Source organism: Phoca vitulina, unplaced genomic scaffold (assembly GCF_004348235.1).
Source record: "Phoca vitulina isolate PV1807 unplaced genomic scaffold, GSC_HSeal_1.0 scaffold9, whole genome shotgun sequence".
Lineage (NCBI taxonomy): Eukaryota > Metazoa > Chordata > Mammalia > Carnivora > Phocidae > Phoca > Phoca vitulina.
This window is the reverse complement of record NW_022589712.1, coordinates 31884024-31901629: the sequence shown is the minus strand read 5'-3', so window position 1 is coordinate 31901629 and position 17606 is coordinate 31884024. Positions and strand designations below refer to the sequence as shown.

The 17606-nt window shown below is 37.9% G+C and overlaps 1 protein-coding gene across 1 annotated transcript in view; it reads left to right on the top strand.

Moving 5' to 3' along the window:
- The window catches only part of ENPP1 (ectonucleotide pyrophosphatase/phosphodiesterase 1), a 66506-nt gene extending 50469 nt beyond the window's left edge, over window positions 1-16037 (top strand). Inside the window, exons 16-25 of the mRNA XM_032407853.1 lie at window positions 767-836; window positions 1551-1638; window positions 2760-2929; window positions 3771-3822; window positions 5408-5562; window positions 7118-7247; window positions 8505-8585; window positions 9460-9592; window positions 11416-11578; window positions 14488-16037. Coding sequence (XP_032263744.1) covers window positions 767-836; window positions 1551-1638; window positions 2760-2929; window positions 3771-3822; window positions 5408-5562; window positions 7118-7247; window positions 8505-8585; window positions 9460-9592; window positions 11416-11578; window positions 14488-14658 — 1213 coding nt within the window. The 3' untranslated portion in view covers window positions 14659-16037. The remainder of the gene's footprint in view (window positions 1-766; window positions 837-1550; window positions 1639-2759; window positions 2930-3770; window positions 3823-5407; window positions 5563-7117; window positions 7248-8504; window positions 8586-9459; window positions 9593-11415; window positions 11579-14487) is intronic.
- The last annotated feature ends 1569 nt before the right edge of the window (window positions 16038-17606 follow it).

The window sequence follows — 17606 nt, the reverse complement described above, 5'->3', positions numbered from 1 at the left end:
AACCATTGTATCTCTTCTGCACATTACAGCTATACTAATAATACCTTTAAATCCAGCAAGTAATTGGTAAAAGCTCTTTATAATAACAAGCAATTACTTTCTTCAAAGAGTAGTTTTTTTCACCTCAGTTTTTTGGAGTGTTAGAAAATTATTCAGATGGTTAATATTGTTAATATCTCAAAACATGATAATTAACTCTTTTGATGGTTGCCAGGAAGCCAAGGATGATAAAGCAAAACCTAAGCAGTGAACAAGGATTGAGTGAACATTTCACTGTCTCTCCTTTCACTAGAGAGCTGTGCTTTTAGTGTTTGGAAGAAAAACATGAAGGAAGGGATGGTCCTTACCCTCATATGAATAATATACTAATATTTCACGAACATCTACTGTATTCCAAAGATTTCTTTAGACTAAGCCATTTAATTTGTACAAACAACCCAACATGAGGAAATTGAAACCAGGAGAAGATAACTAACTTGCCAAAGTCACAGCTGGTAAGTAGCATAGTCAGGGTTCAAAACTAGTTATGTGTCATAACATATGGCTTTTCCCCTCCAGCCACACTGCTTATAGAGTTGATTTATCTACAAAATAAAAGATACAGGTGGCCCTTAATGCTTTCCAAGCCTGGTGGTTTTGTTTACCTTTTTTTGGTTTGTTTAACAAAATAGTTACTTATTCTTTATGGACAGAAATAATGTCACAATTATAAATTTGGCAGTATGAATAGACTTTACATCATTAATTCATATTATGTCAAAATTAGGAATCCTTCAGAAAGGAAACATTGTGGAAGTGGATTCCATGGTTCTGACAATTTGTTTTCAAATATGCAAGTAAGTAAACTTGTTATACTTAGAAAAATAGTTTATATCTGAAGAAAACTGTATAAAGTTATAGACTTAGAAACGTGGAGGGTGACTGTATGTCTTGAATGAGAATTAATGAAGCTTATAATTTTGTATAGCTGTATTACTTTGGGCATTACATTAATAGAATTTTGTTAAAATTGTATATGCATGTTTCATGAACATGTGACTTACCTCATACTAAATTTCTAATAGTTACTTTGCATATATTTGTGCTCCATTAAGAATATTGCCCCATGGTAAGTGAAAATTAGTGATTTAATAGGGGAAAAAATATCATACTTTTGTTTTAAATGAAGATGATGCCTTACATTCACTTAGCAATTTAAAATTTCAGAATATACTCACAACAGTGATTTAATTTGATGCCTACAGCACTGTGTGAGGTGGGCAGGGTGACATTTATATCCCATTTCACAGATGAGCAATGATTTCATCACCCATTCTGTTCTGTCAAGTCAGGAATTGCAGTAAAGCTGAGAGAAATATCCCACATGTCTTTAGATTAAATGTGCAACACAGGTTAAAACAGTAGCCCGCCAAGTCCATGGACACAGTATTTTTCCCATCATCTTAACCAGTTTATATATGTACAGCATGGATAATGTAAAATAATTTTGTCACCAGCTACGTACATAGCTGAAATGAATTGACACACTCTTACTTTTCTGGCCCATCTAGGCCCTCTTTATTGGCTACGGACCTGGATTCAAGCACAGCCTTGAGGTTGACTCCTTTGAAAATATCGAAGTCTATAATTTAATGTGTGGTAAGTGGAACAGGCTTCTTTCATTTCTTCTGAAAACAGAGCTGGAATGGGATTATCGAAAGTAGGTCACATGGTGGGCACCTTTGTAGAGATGATGGTGAGGGGAGACAGACCTTCTTCTTCCTAACCCAGAGTCACTGAAAAAAATACGGGGATCGTGCCATCTGATGACTTAGTTTCTTCCACTCGGCTGCACACAGGTAAAGTGGAGCACCCAGACAAGGGAGATCTGTACTTCACCAGTGTGTAGCAGTTTGCCAGGCCTTGGGCTTAATTATATGTCAATTGAAACAGGTCTGGGGTGGAAGCCTAAGAAAGAGTTTGGAGTCTGTGAAGGGTGCACAAGACAGGCGGAACCTCTGGTAGCGATGAGTTGAATGGATGACAATGTCAAGGTTGTAGAAATTGAGGAGGACCCATTAGATATATTCCTCGTTTACTCTGTACTGTCTTAATTAGTACTTTTATGGTTGGATACTGTGTTTTAAATATTACTTCCTTTTTCTGACAATGATCCTGGGTGTTTGCAAGCCTTAAATATGTCCTCAGTGTAATTCTTTTAGTGGGAGCCTATATACTTAAATGAATTCATATGTCCTAAAGCACTTAAAACAGTGCCTGGCATATCCTAAGTGCTTTACTATAGAAGCGTTTGCTGTTGTTATTACCAAGAGCATGAGTCAGACTCAGACAAAGCTGGTTTTGAATCCTAGGTCTTACTCCGTTACTAGCTTTGAGGCCTTGAGCAAAGCACTATGAGTAATCATCTACCAAATATTGGCAATAACTTATTAAATTGTTTTAAGGATTAAGTAAGAAAAATACATTAGCACAGTGATTGGCATATAATGAGCATGCCGTGGAGGTTACTATAGTCATACACATTAAAATTCAGAAGTTTCCATAGAGAAGTATAGCATACATATCAGTAATTCCATTAAGGATATCATAGTTATAAATGCTCTAAAATTCAAGAGCGTTTCATAGTTTCACTTTAGGTAGAGAGTAAAGAACTCTTATATAGATAAGGTTTAAAAAAAATAAAAGTCATAGGATAAGTCTGCTGTTTATCTGCTTTTGAAACCTCTAAGTAACCATTTACCATTCTCGGAATTATGCAGATTTACTGAATTTGACACCTGCTCCTAATAACGGAACTCATGGAAGTCTTAACCACCTCCTAAAGAATCCTATTTACACCCCAAAGAATCCCAAAGAAGTCCACCCCGTGGTACAGTGCCCCTTCACAAGAACCCCCAGACGTAACCTTGACTGCTCGTGCCATCCCTCAGTAAGTACTGACCAAAGTGTAGCCCAGTTGGATCTTAGAGCACCCTCTGCATAGCTCATGCTATAGAAACACTTAATGATCAAATTAAAATCTGTGAGTGGGCATAAATATCTATTTATGTTTAATTCTGGTGGAACACATGCCACCCTTTTATCATTTATTTTTCCTCTTCCTAGTTTTTGCATTTTCACCTCTGTCTTTATCCCTTGGTGCTGTGACTTGACTTGGGTGCAGGTTGGGAGAAGTCCAGCTGAGTCCTGGAGGATCCTGAATCATGGAATCTGTGCTGTTATCCTAGCAGTGAGGTCTTGATTATCAACCAAACACAGTATTCTTTCTCTAAAATATCTCTCAATTAATTTTAAATTTAGAGGGAAAATCGCATTTTTGGGGGGTATAAAATGGAATATGGCACTGTTTCTTTTTTACTCCCATCTTAACATACAGTTGTAAGAAGATGAAAATACGTGACAAGTGAACAAAACTGATAGTGTCCTTAAAGATCTGGGGAGCAGTTGATTTTATGCTTTCCATTTTGTTTTAGGCTGATAGAAAGACTGTAAGAGTAGTGATAAAAATTATAATGCAGCGATTCTTTTCATTCATAGTGTTGTGCTTGGGTAATAGTTTTGTCTTTTTGCAGATGTCATCCGAACTTTTATCCTCTTTGTCAAAAAAATAAGTTTGACTTGTACAAGATGGCTTTATCTTTGTTCCATGATGGAATAATTAGGCTGTAGAAGTTGTTTGTTACGAGATTAAAACATGTCTCAAGACAAAAATAAAACAAAACCAAACCTCATGTCTCTCATTGCTTAAAATCGTATTATTATCTTTTTAGGTCTTGCCCGTTGTGGATTTTGAGATACAGTTGAATTTGACTGTGGCAGAAGGTAAGGCATGTTTACCCTTGAGCTTGGAATGTGGAAGCAGGCTTTTTCTCAACTGTGTGAACCACAGAACATTGGTTTGGGGCATTAGTTGAGAACAACCAATAACCTAAAAGTAGTGGTGGAGGACCGTCACCTGAGGAAACGTGGAGATGTCTTTGCTTGACGGTCTAGACTATTCGACATAAGGAAAGAAGGGATATTTACAGCACATTGTATATTTAGTGGAAGCTGAATTACTTTTTATGAACATAGTGGAGGTGGTTTGAGATTTTGAAGATTTTTAAAGGTTTATAAGAGATCTTCAGATGTCCATTATAAACACCTGTTAAATTTCTGTCTCACCTGCTTCTTAGTTCATTATAAGAGAATATAGATTAGCTTATTTATCTAAAGTTATTTCTTCGTAACTTTTGAGTGAAGATTAAGTAGGCTTAATATTCAGACAACTGCTAACATTTGTCAGTTGTGACTGGGATGTTCAGCATCCCTTTGATACGGTCTCTGATGCACTTTGATATATTCTCTGAAACACTTGATATAGTCTCTGATCCTTAAGTTACTTGGCTCAGTTTTTTCCTTCTGGAATAAAAAGGTGAATTCTGCATAATTCCCAAGTTGAATTTGTCTATATAAAATCTCTGTAAATGTGGGGCACCTGGGGTGGCTCAGTCAGTTAAGCATCCAACTCTTTGATTTCAGCTCAGGTCATGATCTCAGGGTCCTGAGATTGAGCCCCACATCGAGCTCCACACTGGGTGTGGATCTGCTTGGGATTCTCTCTCTCCTTCTCCCTCTGCTCCTCCCACTGTTCACATGCACTCTCACTCTCTCCCTCTCTCTCAAAAATAAAATAAAATCAAAATAAAATCTCTGTAAATGTTTAGAGAAATCTTTGATGACCCTGTGATGACAGAGTGTTGTGGTGAAGGATGACACTTCTGGAATTGATCTGTGTTTGAATATGAGCGTAGGAACTATATGTGCATGGAAAAAGTATTCACTCTCTGTAAACTACTGTTTTCTCTTTTGTACAATGGGCGTATGACCTTAATTCATAGGGCTATGTGAGAATTAAATTAGATGATGTATACAAAGGACTCTACAAAGCACTTGACACTTGGAAGAAGTACAATTAATGGTCTATACTATTACTCTTTCATTCAGCTCAGTCTCATAAGTTTAGTTGTGAATTTTTGCTTTCCAAGCATCCATATCATCCAGAAACTTCTCTGTCTGGAGTTTTCCCTGAAGAATAAGTCATTAAAATAATGTTTAAAGAATTTAGCAATATTCTTTAAGTCCTAATGCTGAAATTTCTAGCAATCTCGCATAGTGTCCTCTTGTGATATCTTGCTATTACATTGATCTTTCAGAATCTTCATAGGCAAAAACTATAGTGAACCTCTTTTGTTAATTGCTTATGGTTCTGCTCTTTGTAATTAGCTTTTTTTTTTTACAGTTAAAAATAACTTTTCAATAGGGTTAAGTAGAGGAAAGAATTGGATGAATATAACATTATATATTGTCATACAATTCACAGTAAGTATGTTTGAATGGTGGTTTCATTTTTCCCCTACAACCCAAGAGAAGGTTATTAAGCGCAGCACTTTACCTTATGGAAGACCCAGAGTTCTCCAGAGGAACACTTCGGTCTGTCTTCTCTACCAGCACCAGTTTGTGAGTGGTTATAGCCATGACTTCCTGATGCCCCTTTGGACCTCTTACAACGTCCACAGAAATGCAAGTATTGGTTGCCTCTTTAGCTATGTGTAATTATTTCAAATTATCATTAAGCAAAACATCGAAAGCAGAGTTAGTTTGGGTCAATTAATCTTGGCTCTAGCATCAGTTCCCGAATTAGAAGATCACTGAACTCTGAGTCAGAAGATTAGGTTCTGGTTCTGGCTCTGCCACGAACTAGCCACGTGACTTTGAGACCCAGAGCGGATTTCTTCTTGTGTGAAATGAGGGACGTACAGGCACTCAAAGTTTCTCCCTTGCTTTTTGTTTGTATTAATATTTTAAGATTCTGATTTATAATTTTATGGAATCAATTTTGCAGTCAGGCGCAGTGACTCTTCTCTAAATACATAGATGTGTGAGCACAAGGATTTTCCTCGGCGGCGTTCACCTGAGGGGGTCCTCACTGATGGGGAAGGCCATGAAAGCTCAGTAACCTCCCTGCATGTACCACTTACAGGAAGACCCCCAAACCAGACCAGAGAGAGTCCGGGGATCTGTCCACCTCCCAAAACACAGGAAGGCCTTGAGAAGAGTTGGGGGGGGGGGGAGCAGGCAGAAAAAGACCACCATTCCCCCTCACCTCTGCCCCTGGCTGCCCTGGTAGAAAGAGTAACAGAAGTGAGGCCTTGAAAGAGAGAATGGGGAAGGGGAGGAGATTTAGATTTTAATCAAATTGAAGTTTTTAAACTAGACCAACCAGATTTTCAGGAACTGAATGCCTGGCAAGCTACAGGATGGCCTTAAGGGGTGAAAAGGGGATTTGAGAGAGCTTAATTGAGTGTAGCAGCTGGATTTAAAAAATAAAACTATTGTTAATACTCACTGAGAAAGCGAAATAAGAAGATAGGGATATGTGCGGGTATATATGTAATTTCTCTGTTACAAATATATATATTATGTACCCACACATAGTCACATAATTCCATAAAGTTTCTACCATAAATTTGATTGTTCTAATTTTGAAGACTATCTTTCAACAGTGTAAACACATTTTTTACTTGACTTTGTGATATATAGGAATCTGCACAGTGTTTTGTAGGTCCCCATAAGATTTACTGTTGTTTCATGCCTTAATTACAGTGTTCTTTAATTCTGTTCAAATGTTCGGTTTTCTTCTATAATCAGTGCTGCATAAATTCAGTCATCAGTGCTCCTGAGGTTTCCATGCTGCACTGCTATTCAGTGGCTCCCCACTCTCAGCCTTAGTCTGCGCAGTTGTGTATGGAAGATAGACTCGGGTCTCCCCAGATCAGCATTTGGCTACATAAAAGTTTGCAGTTGACTAAACAAAAACATGATACACAGAATTAGCCCAGCATAATAGGAAAATATTTGCACATATATGATAAATGACTAGTATCCTTAATAGCGTAAAGTTTTTGCATTTCAGTTAGAAAAAAGATCAATATACTGCTAGAAAAATGGGAAAATGGTGAAGGACAGCTCGAGCTCTATGATCGTATGGTGTGATTCATCTTCAGCTACTCATAAAGCAATCTTCTTTCCTTTTGTATGCCTGACACCTGATGGCTCTTTTCATTTTGTTTTCCAGGACAGTTTCTCTGCAGAAGACATTTCCAACTGTCTTTACCAGGATCTTCGAATTTCTCTCAGTCCTGTCCATAAGTGTTCATTTTATAAAAATAACGCTGAGCTGAGTTATGGGTTCCTCTACCCACCACGTAAGTTTCTACCTCCCTGACCTTCCCTTTCTCTTGGCCTCTTTCTCTCTTCCTTTTCTTTTCCTTATGAGGCCTGGTACATCATCTTGTTTTTTAATTGGTGAAAATGGTGAATGGGAAGTATAACTCTTAGGGAAACTTTTTAAAGTGTCTAAAGTTTGAATTTTAGAAAACTTTTGCTTTTGTTTGGAGGGTAGTCTTTTTAGTGCAGATGCTGTAGATAGGACATTCTTTACTTTTCTACATTTCTTTTACACAGAATTTGAGAAAGCTTGGGTCAGAAGGATATATCAGGGTTCTTAGAAGGAGATATTTTGTTTATTAAAAGGAAAAATGTAGGGGCACCTGGGTGGCTTAGGCCATTAAGCATCTGCCTTTGGTTCAGGTCATGATCCCAGGGTCCCAGGGACCAGGGAGCCTGCTTCTCCCTCTCCCTCTGCCCTTCCCACCCACCTACCCCTGCTCGTCACTCATGCTCTCTCTCTCTCAAATAAGTAAATAAAAATTTTTAAAAAAGGAAAGATGTAATTTGTCAAAGAACTAGGGGTAGGCAGAGCCTAAGTGTGCTTGCTCTTTCACAGAAATGGAGCCGCTAGGGAATAGCTTTCTTTTCTTTTTGAGGTTAAGTGTTCAATTTCTAATGTGGCAAATGTGTGTGTTAATGAGAAGACATTTTGAGGCTGGCCTTAGAAGGCAAAAACCAGAAGGCTCCAGGTGCTCAAATATTCTCAATATCCAGCCCAGTCCCCGGAGTAAGTGTCTGAAGTCAGAGCTTGGCTTTTGCTTTATAAAAATAGACCAGGCCCAAGCCGAAAATCCATGCAAAGGAGCCTTGTACAGCATTTCGAGGCAGACAGCCTGCGATGTTTTTTCTGGGTAGTAGGTGTTCTGAAGCCAGATGTTCTTTTTTCTTCTCACTGTGGAAGAGTTTAAGGAAAGAGGGTTGTCAACACGATACAGTTTTAGTTGAAATAGGCAAATAAGGTAAAATTTGAATATGTTTAATTTGGGGCTGTTATTAAGCTTTTGTTTCTTTGATAAATTCATCTTGAAGAAGAAGAGATCTAAATATTTTGCTTTTTTTAAGGGACTTGACCAAACACATTGCACTTTCCCTTGACCTCATACCTAGGAATGTTTTATGGGTTTAAGGTGATACTCAGCTAATTTTTTTAAATGCCCTCCCATGAGAAAGTATAATTTCTAATGTTATTCATGAAGAATGAGATAGTTGTCTTTTTTTTATTTTCTTTGTAGAACTAAATAAAGGTTCAAATCAACTATATTCTGAAGCATTGCTGAATACTAATATAGTGCCAATGTACCAGAGTTTTCAAGGTAAAAAATTTTAACCCTTTATCTCACAATTTCAACGAATTTTCTGTATATTATAGGTATAATTTATATTAATAAGGCTGATCCTCTAAATTAAATGACTATCAAACATGTTTTTATAGGTGTATGTTCTCAGAGGTATACATTTTTATACATTCTTAACTTTGACAATACCAGTACATAAAAATTCTACGACTATTAGAATTATGACATATTCCAATACCTATTATTCTACTTTGTATTTACATGTTTATAAACATTTTTTGATGGAAAAAGTATGTAATATTCTTCCTAAGTTATCTGGCTAATATAGTCTACTAACACATTAACTTTCAGTTTGTTTCCCATTTAAGTTTTGGAAGTTGTTGATAATTGTTTTTGATCTTGAAATGAATAGATTTTTATATCCTTATTAATTATCACAGTATTTGGTACTTTTACAAAAATAAATTTAAATTATTCTTCGAGTGACATACAGAATTTCAAAATATAGAGTATACTAGGAGATTTTTACTCTAATTTACGTGTAGAATCATTGTGAATATTTCACAGGGAATATTCAGATATTAACAGTAAATCTGAATAACCTGCCTTGTTTGTTTATGTTCATGGTTTTTTATGCCTAATGATGATCTGTTATCCAAATTCATGCTGATGCACATGGTCAGAGATGCCCCAAATAGTGTTGAATTCAATGTTTGTCTCTTCTGCCAAAGCTGAACAATGGATTTTTGGCCTCACACTAAGACTGAAGCCAAATTTGACTTTGTCTGTAATTATTACAAATGCTAATTTTGAATAAGGTTGTTGAGTTATTTCACATGACAGCATGGTACCTCCTTGTTTTGAAACTACACTGACGTCCTTCTTGTTTTAGTTATATGGCGCTACTTTCACGGCACCCTTCTGCAGAGGTATGCAGAAGAAAGAAATGGCGTCAATGTTGTCAGCGGTCCTGTGTTTGACTCTGATTACGATGGATGTTATGATTCCTCGGACACCCTGAAGGGGTAAGAACATATTTCATTTACTCTTAAAAACAGCTGTCACTTGGGATTACCATCCAGTTGAGTCAGCAGAGCCTTTTCTGTCTGATACTATTCATATTGATGGACATGACATTTCTTTTTTTTTTTTTTTTTAAGATTTTATTTATTTCTCAACAGAGAAAGAGAGACAGCGAGAAAGGGAACACAAGCAGGGGGAGTGGGAGAGGGAGAAGCAGGCTTCCCACCGAGCAGGGAGCCCCATGTGGGACTCGATCCCAGGACCCTGGGATCATGACCTGAGCTGAAGGCAGATGCTTAACGACTGAGCCATCCAGGCGCCCAACAGACATGACATTTCTGATTACACTGGAAGCCCCTTGAAATATCTGATTAATTTTGATGTTTTGCTCAGTGTTCAGTGGAATGGTTTTTTAGAGGAAAGGAGTGTTTCTCCTCAACTCAGCTTAGATGAGTAATTCTTGAGCTCAGATTAAACACTGAACTCTACCATATGTTAAGAAGGTAACATCCATGTTTAAAATCTCTGTGTGTAGCTAATTGTTAAGATACTGTCTTCATTAACTACTGCTGGTTGGAATTGTTAAGATACTGTCTTCATTAACTACATGTGGTGTGGCTAGAGGCATCCTGAGTGGAAGAATCAGCAGGGTTATAAAGCTGTAGTGTCCAAGCGTAGGCCTTGGGCGAATGTCACAGCTTTTACCCAGCCTTGCTTAGAGGGAGATTGAATGACATCTTGAGAGAAACCATGAGTGGGTACTAGTTTTATAAAGTAGAGTGACAGAACATTTTAGAAGCCATTTGATCTTTCTTAATAACAGCATGATTTTTTGAAGCAATATTGCTATTAAGGCTACAGGAAAAAGAGAATGAATTGTCTGCTGATGTTCAGCTCTTTCCTAAGAACTGCTTTCTCAGGCGGCTCAGGGATTACTCTTCACACACGTATATCTGTGAGACATTAGTTTGTACTGTGTAATTTACAAACAGTAGTTTGTCAAATGACAGGGTTTTGGGGTTTTTGTTGTTGTTGTTTTTACTATATCCCTTGAGGCATAAGGGTCCCAACCTAACTGCCTCAGAGGTCACAGCGGTAGAATGGGTATAGAACAGAACTTCACACCTTTCACATCCCACCAGAGCTCTCTGTTTTAATCAGTTTTACATATTATGGTTCCACATAAGATTATAATTGGAGACAGTGCTCCCACTGCCTTAAATTTGGAAAGATGCTGAAAAACAAATAAATAAACTAGCTTTGAGATCAAAGGAAATAGAATTAAGACGAGGTAAAATATTACTTGGGACATGTCGGAGAATATGCTGCAATTTAAAAGAAGTTACTGGGATGAGAAAGGAAATCCTTTTAAAACAAAGGCGAGTTCACAGAAACAGGACTTCTCCGGAGGGGCTGGAATAGAAAAAACCCCACGCCAGTTTCCTCTCTGTTTACTGTCTGTGCACAGCAGCCTAGAGTTGAGAAGACTGTCAATAATGCTTTAGAATCTTGGTTGTAGGTATTCGAGAATGATACATTTTTTTCTTTAGTGTCTCAATTCCTTCCAGTGTCTTAAGGTAGAACTAAAAAAAAAAAAAAATCTGAAGTTCAATAAATTTTTATAGAAAATAAAAATTATTTGGCTTGTGTTTATCTGTCTTCTAATTCGTTCTCTCAATTTGGCAGAACATGTTGAGGTATTATGATTACTGATCATAAAATTTCATTTTTAGATGCATTGTATTAAAAATATACTTTACTGAAATCTTCATTAAAAAGAAGAGAGTTATTTCTTTCTTAAAGTGAAGATTGCCGTATTTTCCAGAAACAGCAGACTGATCCGTAATCAAGAAATTCTGATCCCAACTCACTTCTTCATTGTGCTGACAAGTTGTAAAAACACATTCCAGACTCCCTCCCAGTGTGATGATTTAGACAGCTTAGCTTTCATTTTGCCTCACAGGACTGACAACAGTGAGAGCTGTGTGGTAAGTAGCCTCTGTTCATTTATTACCTTAAACGTTGAAAATAAGAATATATTTGTGTGTCCATGTCTGACGTTACTGTGGGGGAAAACAGAATGTGAAGATGCACTTTGAAAGGATATACTTTGAAAAGATGTGGTTTACATGTACTTTGCAGGATGGTTTTAAATTTGATACTCTGAGATGGATGTATCTTTGGAGAAGACCGCCCTTGTCTGTTAAAACACAAAAAAAACAAATCAAAATGTAAAAACTTAGTGCCTGCTTATGGCTTAGCCACTAAATTCTAGGTTTATTTGAACTATGAATTTACTCTTGTTTCAAAACTGGATTTATAATTCCCCAAGTGTTAGCACTGTTATAAATTAGTCTTAAAGTTATAGTTAGGTAGTATTTCAGATTAATTTTCTATATATCACTTTATTATAAAAATCATGTTTGTCCCTAATTATCTTTTCTTATTCTATTGTCATTCAGTGTTTGGAAATAATTGTTTGATGTTATTTGCTCAGAATTAAAAAAACAAAACGAAAGCTAAACTAGTCTTTGAACATCAAGACTTTATTAAAATTTTAGGAATTTTAAAGTTTTTCCTTATGGTGAGCCAATTTTTTTTTTTTTCTTTCAGAGTACTTCCCAGATTTTCTAGTTGTTTAGCTTTTTTTTTTTTTTCACTTTTCTTTTTTTGTCTGTTGAAGTTACAGAATGTAAGTGTAGACCTAAGTTTGCGAAGCGATGTAGCTTTCTCACCAGCCTCATTGAAGGGGTGGTGGATAGCTGGAGTCCTGTAGTCAAAAGGATGTTGAGGCCCCCATCTGAGCTCAGCAGGAGGGAGTGCTGTGATCACTCATTCATTCCTCCCTGCATTTATTCCTTTATCCCTTCTTGGATCCAGGCATTCATTCCTTTAATAAATATGTGTTGCCAGGTACTCTTAGTACAGAGCACACAACAGTGAACAAAACAGACAGTAGCTTCTGCTATGGGCCCAGGAGTAGAATACAGAGATCCACTGTCATCCCTGATCTAGGAGTCTATGTGTCATTCATTAAAATTCATGAAGATATTTCACTCTTTAATTGTTTCTCTGATAAACTGAGAATTAATCACCCAGTCCTCGTAGAATATATTTCTCATTAAGTTATTTTTCCTTATGCTTCAGAATTAGGTATGGAATAGCAGGACTTTACCTATTTGGATGCCTATTGGGCATCTGTGTCTACCAGCTGGTCACTGTTGTGGACACTGTTGGATACATACCAAGTGTTCCCTTCTTCATTGCTTTCTCTTCCTCAAGAGATTGAATAGTCACCAAAGTTATCAGTTAGTGTTGCGTTCAGCAAATAATGAAGAACCCATTTACAATGACTTGAGCAATTAATGGGTACCTCGTGTGATGGGATGCCCAGAAGTAGACAGTCTTGGGTCAATAGCACTATTAGGGACCCAGACCTTTCCTGTCTTCCTTTGCCACTATTCTTAGCATGCGGCACATGTGGGCTAAAGATGGTTTCTACTTTTCTAGATATCATGTCTGAATTCTGGGCCCTCCTCCCAAAGAGACTTATGCATACGTCTCCCTGACCAGAATGATGTCAGGTATCGTGAGTGAGGCGCTGAGTTCCTTTTCCATTTCCACCATTCCAAAAGCTGTTGTGCCAGTATCTTGAATGCAAACATTTTATCAGATTCTATAATAGCAGTTTACCTAGAAGACACTAAATATTGGACGTGAACCAGAGAGAGGATTTGAAGACATATCACACATACTGACTGATTCCTTCTGTTTCATCTCTGAAGTAGCAACTAAAGATTAGCAGGATGTTAGCCTGAGACATCAGATGCCTTGCCTGTACTTTTTATCTATTCCTGTGTATGTTGGGACAGACGGAAAATATCTACTGGCCAAGCAGTCCACTGAGGCAGGGTTATTCCTCCGAGAGCCAGAGTGAAGATTGTTGCAGAGAAAGAGACTGAGTGGGGCAGCAAGTAGCCTTGGGTATAGTGATGATTGGAGGCTAATGGGAAAATGGAAATTATTGGTCCATTTCCCTTTTATGTGGAAAGTCTATATTTATCATTTCCAACTAATATTGTCCCAAGGGTACAGAAATCTTTATTGGAGGATGTCTTTAAAGTACAATCATAGCCCACCAACCAGTGGATACCTTCTTCATCTGACCTTCTCCAGGAGCCATATTCAGAAAAATGTGTACTTACACATGAGTGTATGATTTCCATCTCTGTTACCTGCCTCAGCTACCAGCTCTGTTTCCATGTTCTGGAGCATGTGCTTTTACTCCTTGTCTGATCTCCTAGTAGCTGAGACTTCACTACCTCCCTAGAAATGAAATTGTGTTTTACCACATCCCCCAACCCTCTCTTCATTGCAACCATGTAAATAACTGATTCTGATAAGCACGGGTGTTTTCATAGTGCATTTGCACACAGCATTACATCTGATCCTCAAAACAACCCTGTAAGGAGGGTGCAGGTAAGAGAATCAGGATTCAGATGTTAAATAATTTGCCTCAGTTTACACGGTGTGGTAATGATAGGACCCAGACTTAAATCTGACTTTCTTTCTGCTTATCCCATGTTCTTTCCACCATGCCACATTGCTTGTGTTTTCCAACATTTTTTTAAACTCACTCTGTTGAAGTTTCTTGCACCAATGTATTCCACTTATACTTCCCCTTTCCCAAATTTGAGACATCTAATTAAACAAAGACGCATCATATATATCAGATGGTGAGCTACTCCAGAGCAGGGATCATGCCTAACGATGCTTGTAGCATCTGCCATTTGGGAGCCAGAGGGTCATAACTCATTGAAATGGGAAGTTGGAGTGCTTGTAGGGAAAATGAATTGACTGTTCTCCAGTGACTTTTCTTTTTCCCCCATCTTCATAGCATGGGAAGCATGAGTCTTCGTGGGTGGAAGAGTTATTGAGGTTACACAGAGCTCGGATCACAGATGTTGAACACATCACTGGACTCAGCTTCTATCAAGAAAGGAAAGAGCCAATTTCAGACATTCTAAAGTTGAAAACACAGTTGCCAACCTTTAACCAAGAAGACTGATATTTTTTATTCCAAAAACACACCATAAATGTTTCTGAAAGAACCTTTTATTTTATACAGTCCTCTATTCACGCTGTCGCCTTGTTTGGAAACTGCCGACCAGAGTTAGAGCTGAGAATCCTCTGTGATAAACCGTCTCAGGGAACCTCGCGGCCTCCGCCCGGCAGTAGAAAAATACTCTTATTGAGCCTCGCACATGTTTGAATGTGTAAGAGTTGTTCCAATTTGGGGAATAAAGACAGACCATTCCTAAAACTGCTCTTCTACTTCTCTTAAGGGCAGAAGTAGCTGTGAACCTTGTCTGGACACCAGATATTTGAATTTTATTTTCACTAATAAACTTTTCTGGAACTGGCAACCAGGACACTAATGGATAGGATTGGAATAGTTTGTGTTACCTTAGTATTTTCACAAGGACTTAAAGGTGATTCTGGATTCTTTCTGACTTGGAGTTCCATTCATTTTAGTTTTAACTGAAAAAATTAGTGGAAGCAAAAAATATTTCTAAGGCCCTCTTTCTGTCTTTGCCGACACCCATTCAAAAGCTAAAATATGCGATCCTGTGGGTTTTGTTTTGTTTTTGTTTTTGTTTTGTGATTGGGCTTCTTCAGATTTAATGTCTTTAACAAGTTAAACTTTAAGGGAAGATCTGTGAATTGAGTAATTGAGTCTCTCTACCTACTATAAAATTTTATTCTGTATTTGCACAAAAAGAAATATATTCCCATCCTCTTCACTGGTAATTAACATAGGTTGAAAATAGCTCTAAAAGTAGCTATTTTAGACTATTAAAAATGTCTTGGTGGAACTTCAGAGAACTTGTCAACACATGCATGGTGGCATTTTTCATCAAGATGGTAGGAATGTTTTCCTCTATGCACAAAAATGACCCCACCAGCAGCAGAACTATGCTGAGCTGTTTGTTTTGAAGTTCCATAGATTTGGAAAGAATGCATAACCATTGCTTTACATCTTCTTGGTGGTCATGATCAATGAACCTGACCTCTCCACCGCATAGACTATACCTTTTAGTCCCAACCTGTGAACCTTCAAAGGCTTCCTTCGCTTTTAGGCTATGTGGGTTTGATTTAGGTGTTATATTAGTCCACCAAAAATTTTTATTTGTCCTTCATAGGATGATCATTCTTCAACAGACTACAGGCCACAAAATCCTTTAGATAATATGATTTGTATCTAAAAATTATTTAATAATTTAGAAAGTTTTGTTGTTTTTTTTTAGTCCCATAGGGCCCTGAGGGTTTGTACATTGCTTTTTTCCAGTCTGTCTTCTCTCTGTTGTTTAATTTGGGTCATTTCTATGGTTCTGTCTTTAAGTTCACTGATTATTTTCTTTCTCTAATCCATTTTGTTGTTGAGCCCACCCATTGATTTTTCTATTTCAGTTACTGGTTTATTTGGTTTTTTTCCTAAAATTTCCATTTGGTTCTTCTTTATATCTTATATTTCTTTGCTGAGAATTTTTATTTTTTTGCTGAGATTTTCTATTTTTTCATTTATTCTATGCAATTTATAAATACTCACTGAAGCATTTTTACGATGGCTGTTGCAAAATTCTTTTCAAATAATGCCAGCATGTGTGTCATCTCGGGTTGGCATCTGTTGTCTTTTTTTCATTCAAAAAGATTTTTCTGGTTCTTGGCATGATGAATGATTTTCAGTGGAAACCTGAATATTTTAGGTGTTATGTGACTATGGATCTTATTTAAACCTTCTGTTTTAGCTGACTTTCTCTGACATCAGCCTAGTGGGGGACTTAGGGGCACTGTCTAGTTCTTCCAAGGTGTGGTTACGAGTCCAGGTTTCCCACTCAGCCTCCAGTGACACTTGGGGCGAGATGGGACCTTTGTCGCTGCTGTGCAGGGTGGGAATTCCGCTCCCCCCCCGGGCCTCCACTGATGCCTTCCTGGCTGGGGTGTGCAGGGGGCCTTGTCATTGCTCCCCTGTGGCGTCCATTGACACTGTGGGCAGGAATGCTGGGAAGGCTTTATTATGACCAAGTGGGGATGAAATGACCAGTTGCCTGCTCAACCTTCTCAGATACCACCCTGTCAGGGGAGTTAAGGTACTTCATGACAGACTGTCAAGGCTGCAAGTCCAGGCTCCCCACTTGGCCTTTGCTGGCCTGGTTGCAATTACTGTTTTCTCTCTTGCTAGGCTACTCCTCTTCCAGTCCTTTGGCTAGAGAGCAGGTCTTTCTTAGGACTTCTTTTCACCCACTCTGTTGGCATTTCACAGGTTGTGATGTCTTCAGCTCCAAGTCTGGGACATATGAGCTAAAAAGCAAAAACTCGGGGGAACTCATCACAGTTTTGGCCCTTGGGTCCCAAGGTCCCTAGCCTGCCTGCCTTCTTCTCTCCACCTTTCGGAATCTTCCAAATATATATAATATCTAAGCTTTTTATCTGCACTTAGCAGAAGGATATCTTTTTATATATATATATATATATATAATATCTAAGCTTTTTATCTGCACTTAGCAGAAGGATATCTACTTCTTTATAGAAGTGTCTCATTGATTTTTATATATTCTTCAAAACACATGCAGACACATGATTGCCTCTATGTAAAGCATCTTAGCAGATCTTAAATGGGTAGATGTCTCTCCCCTTTGCCAGTCACCAGGTAATACAAAGAAGGACAAGTAATAATCCTTAGAGTTTAGGGAGGGAGAGGATGGTGCAGAAGTGTAGATGATCCCTAAAGGGTGGTAATTGTTTAAATGGAGTCATAGGCAAGGTGCCAGGGAGGACAGAGGAGACACTGGGTGGTGTTGGACAGTTTCGGCAGTGACTTCTCAGAGGTGGTGACATTTGGGCTAGAACTTCATGCGAATTGGAGCTCTTCAGGTGAACAGGTAAGGAAAGGACATTCTAACATCCTTTGGATGGATACTCTGGCATTTTCCCATTTACTCCTACTTCTGATAT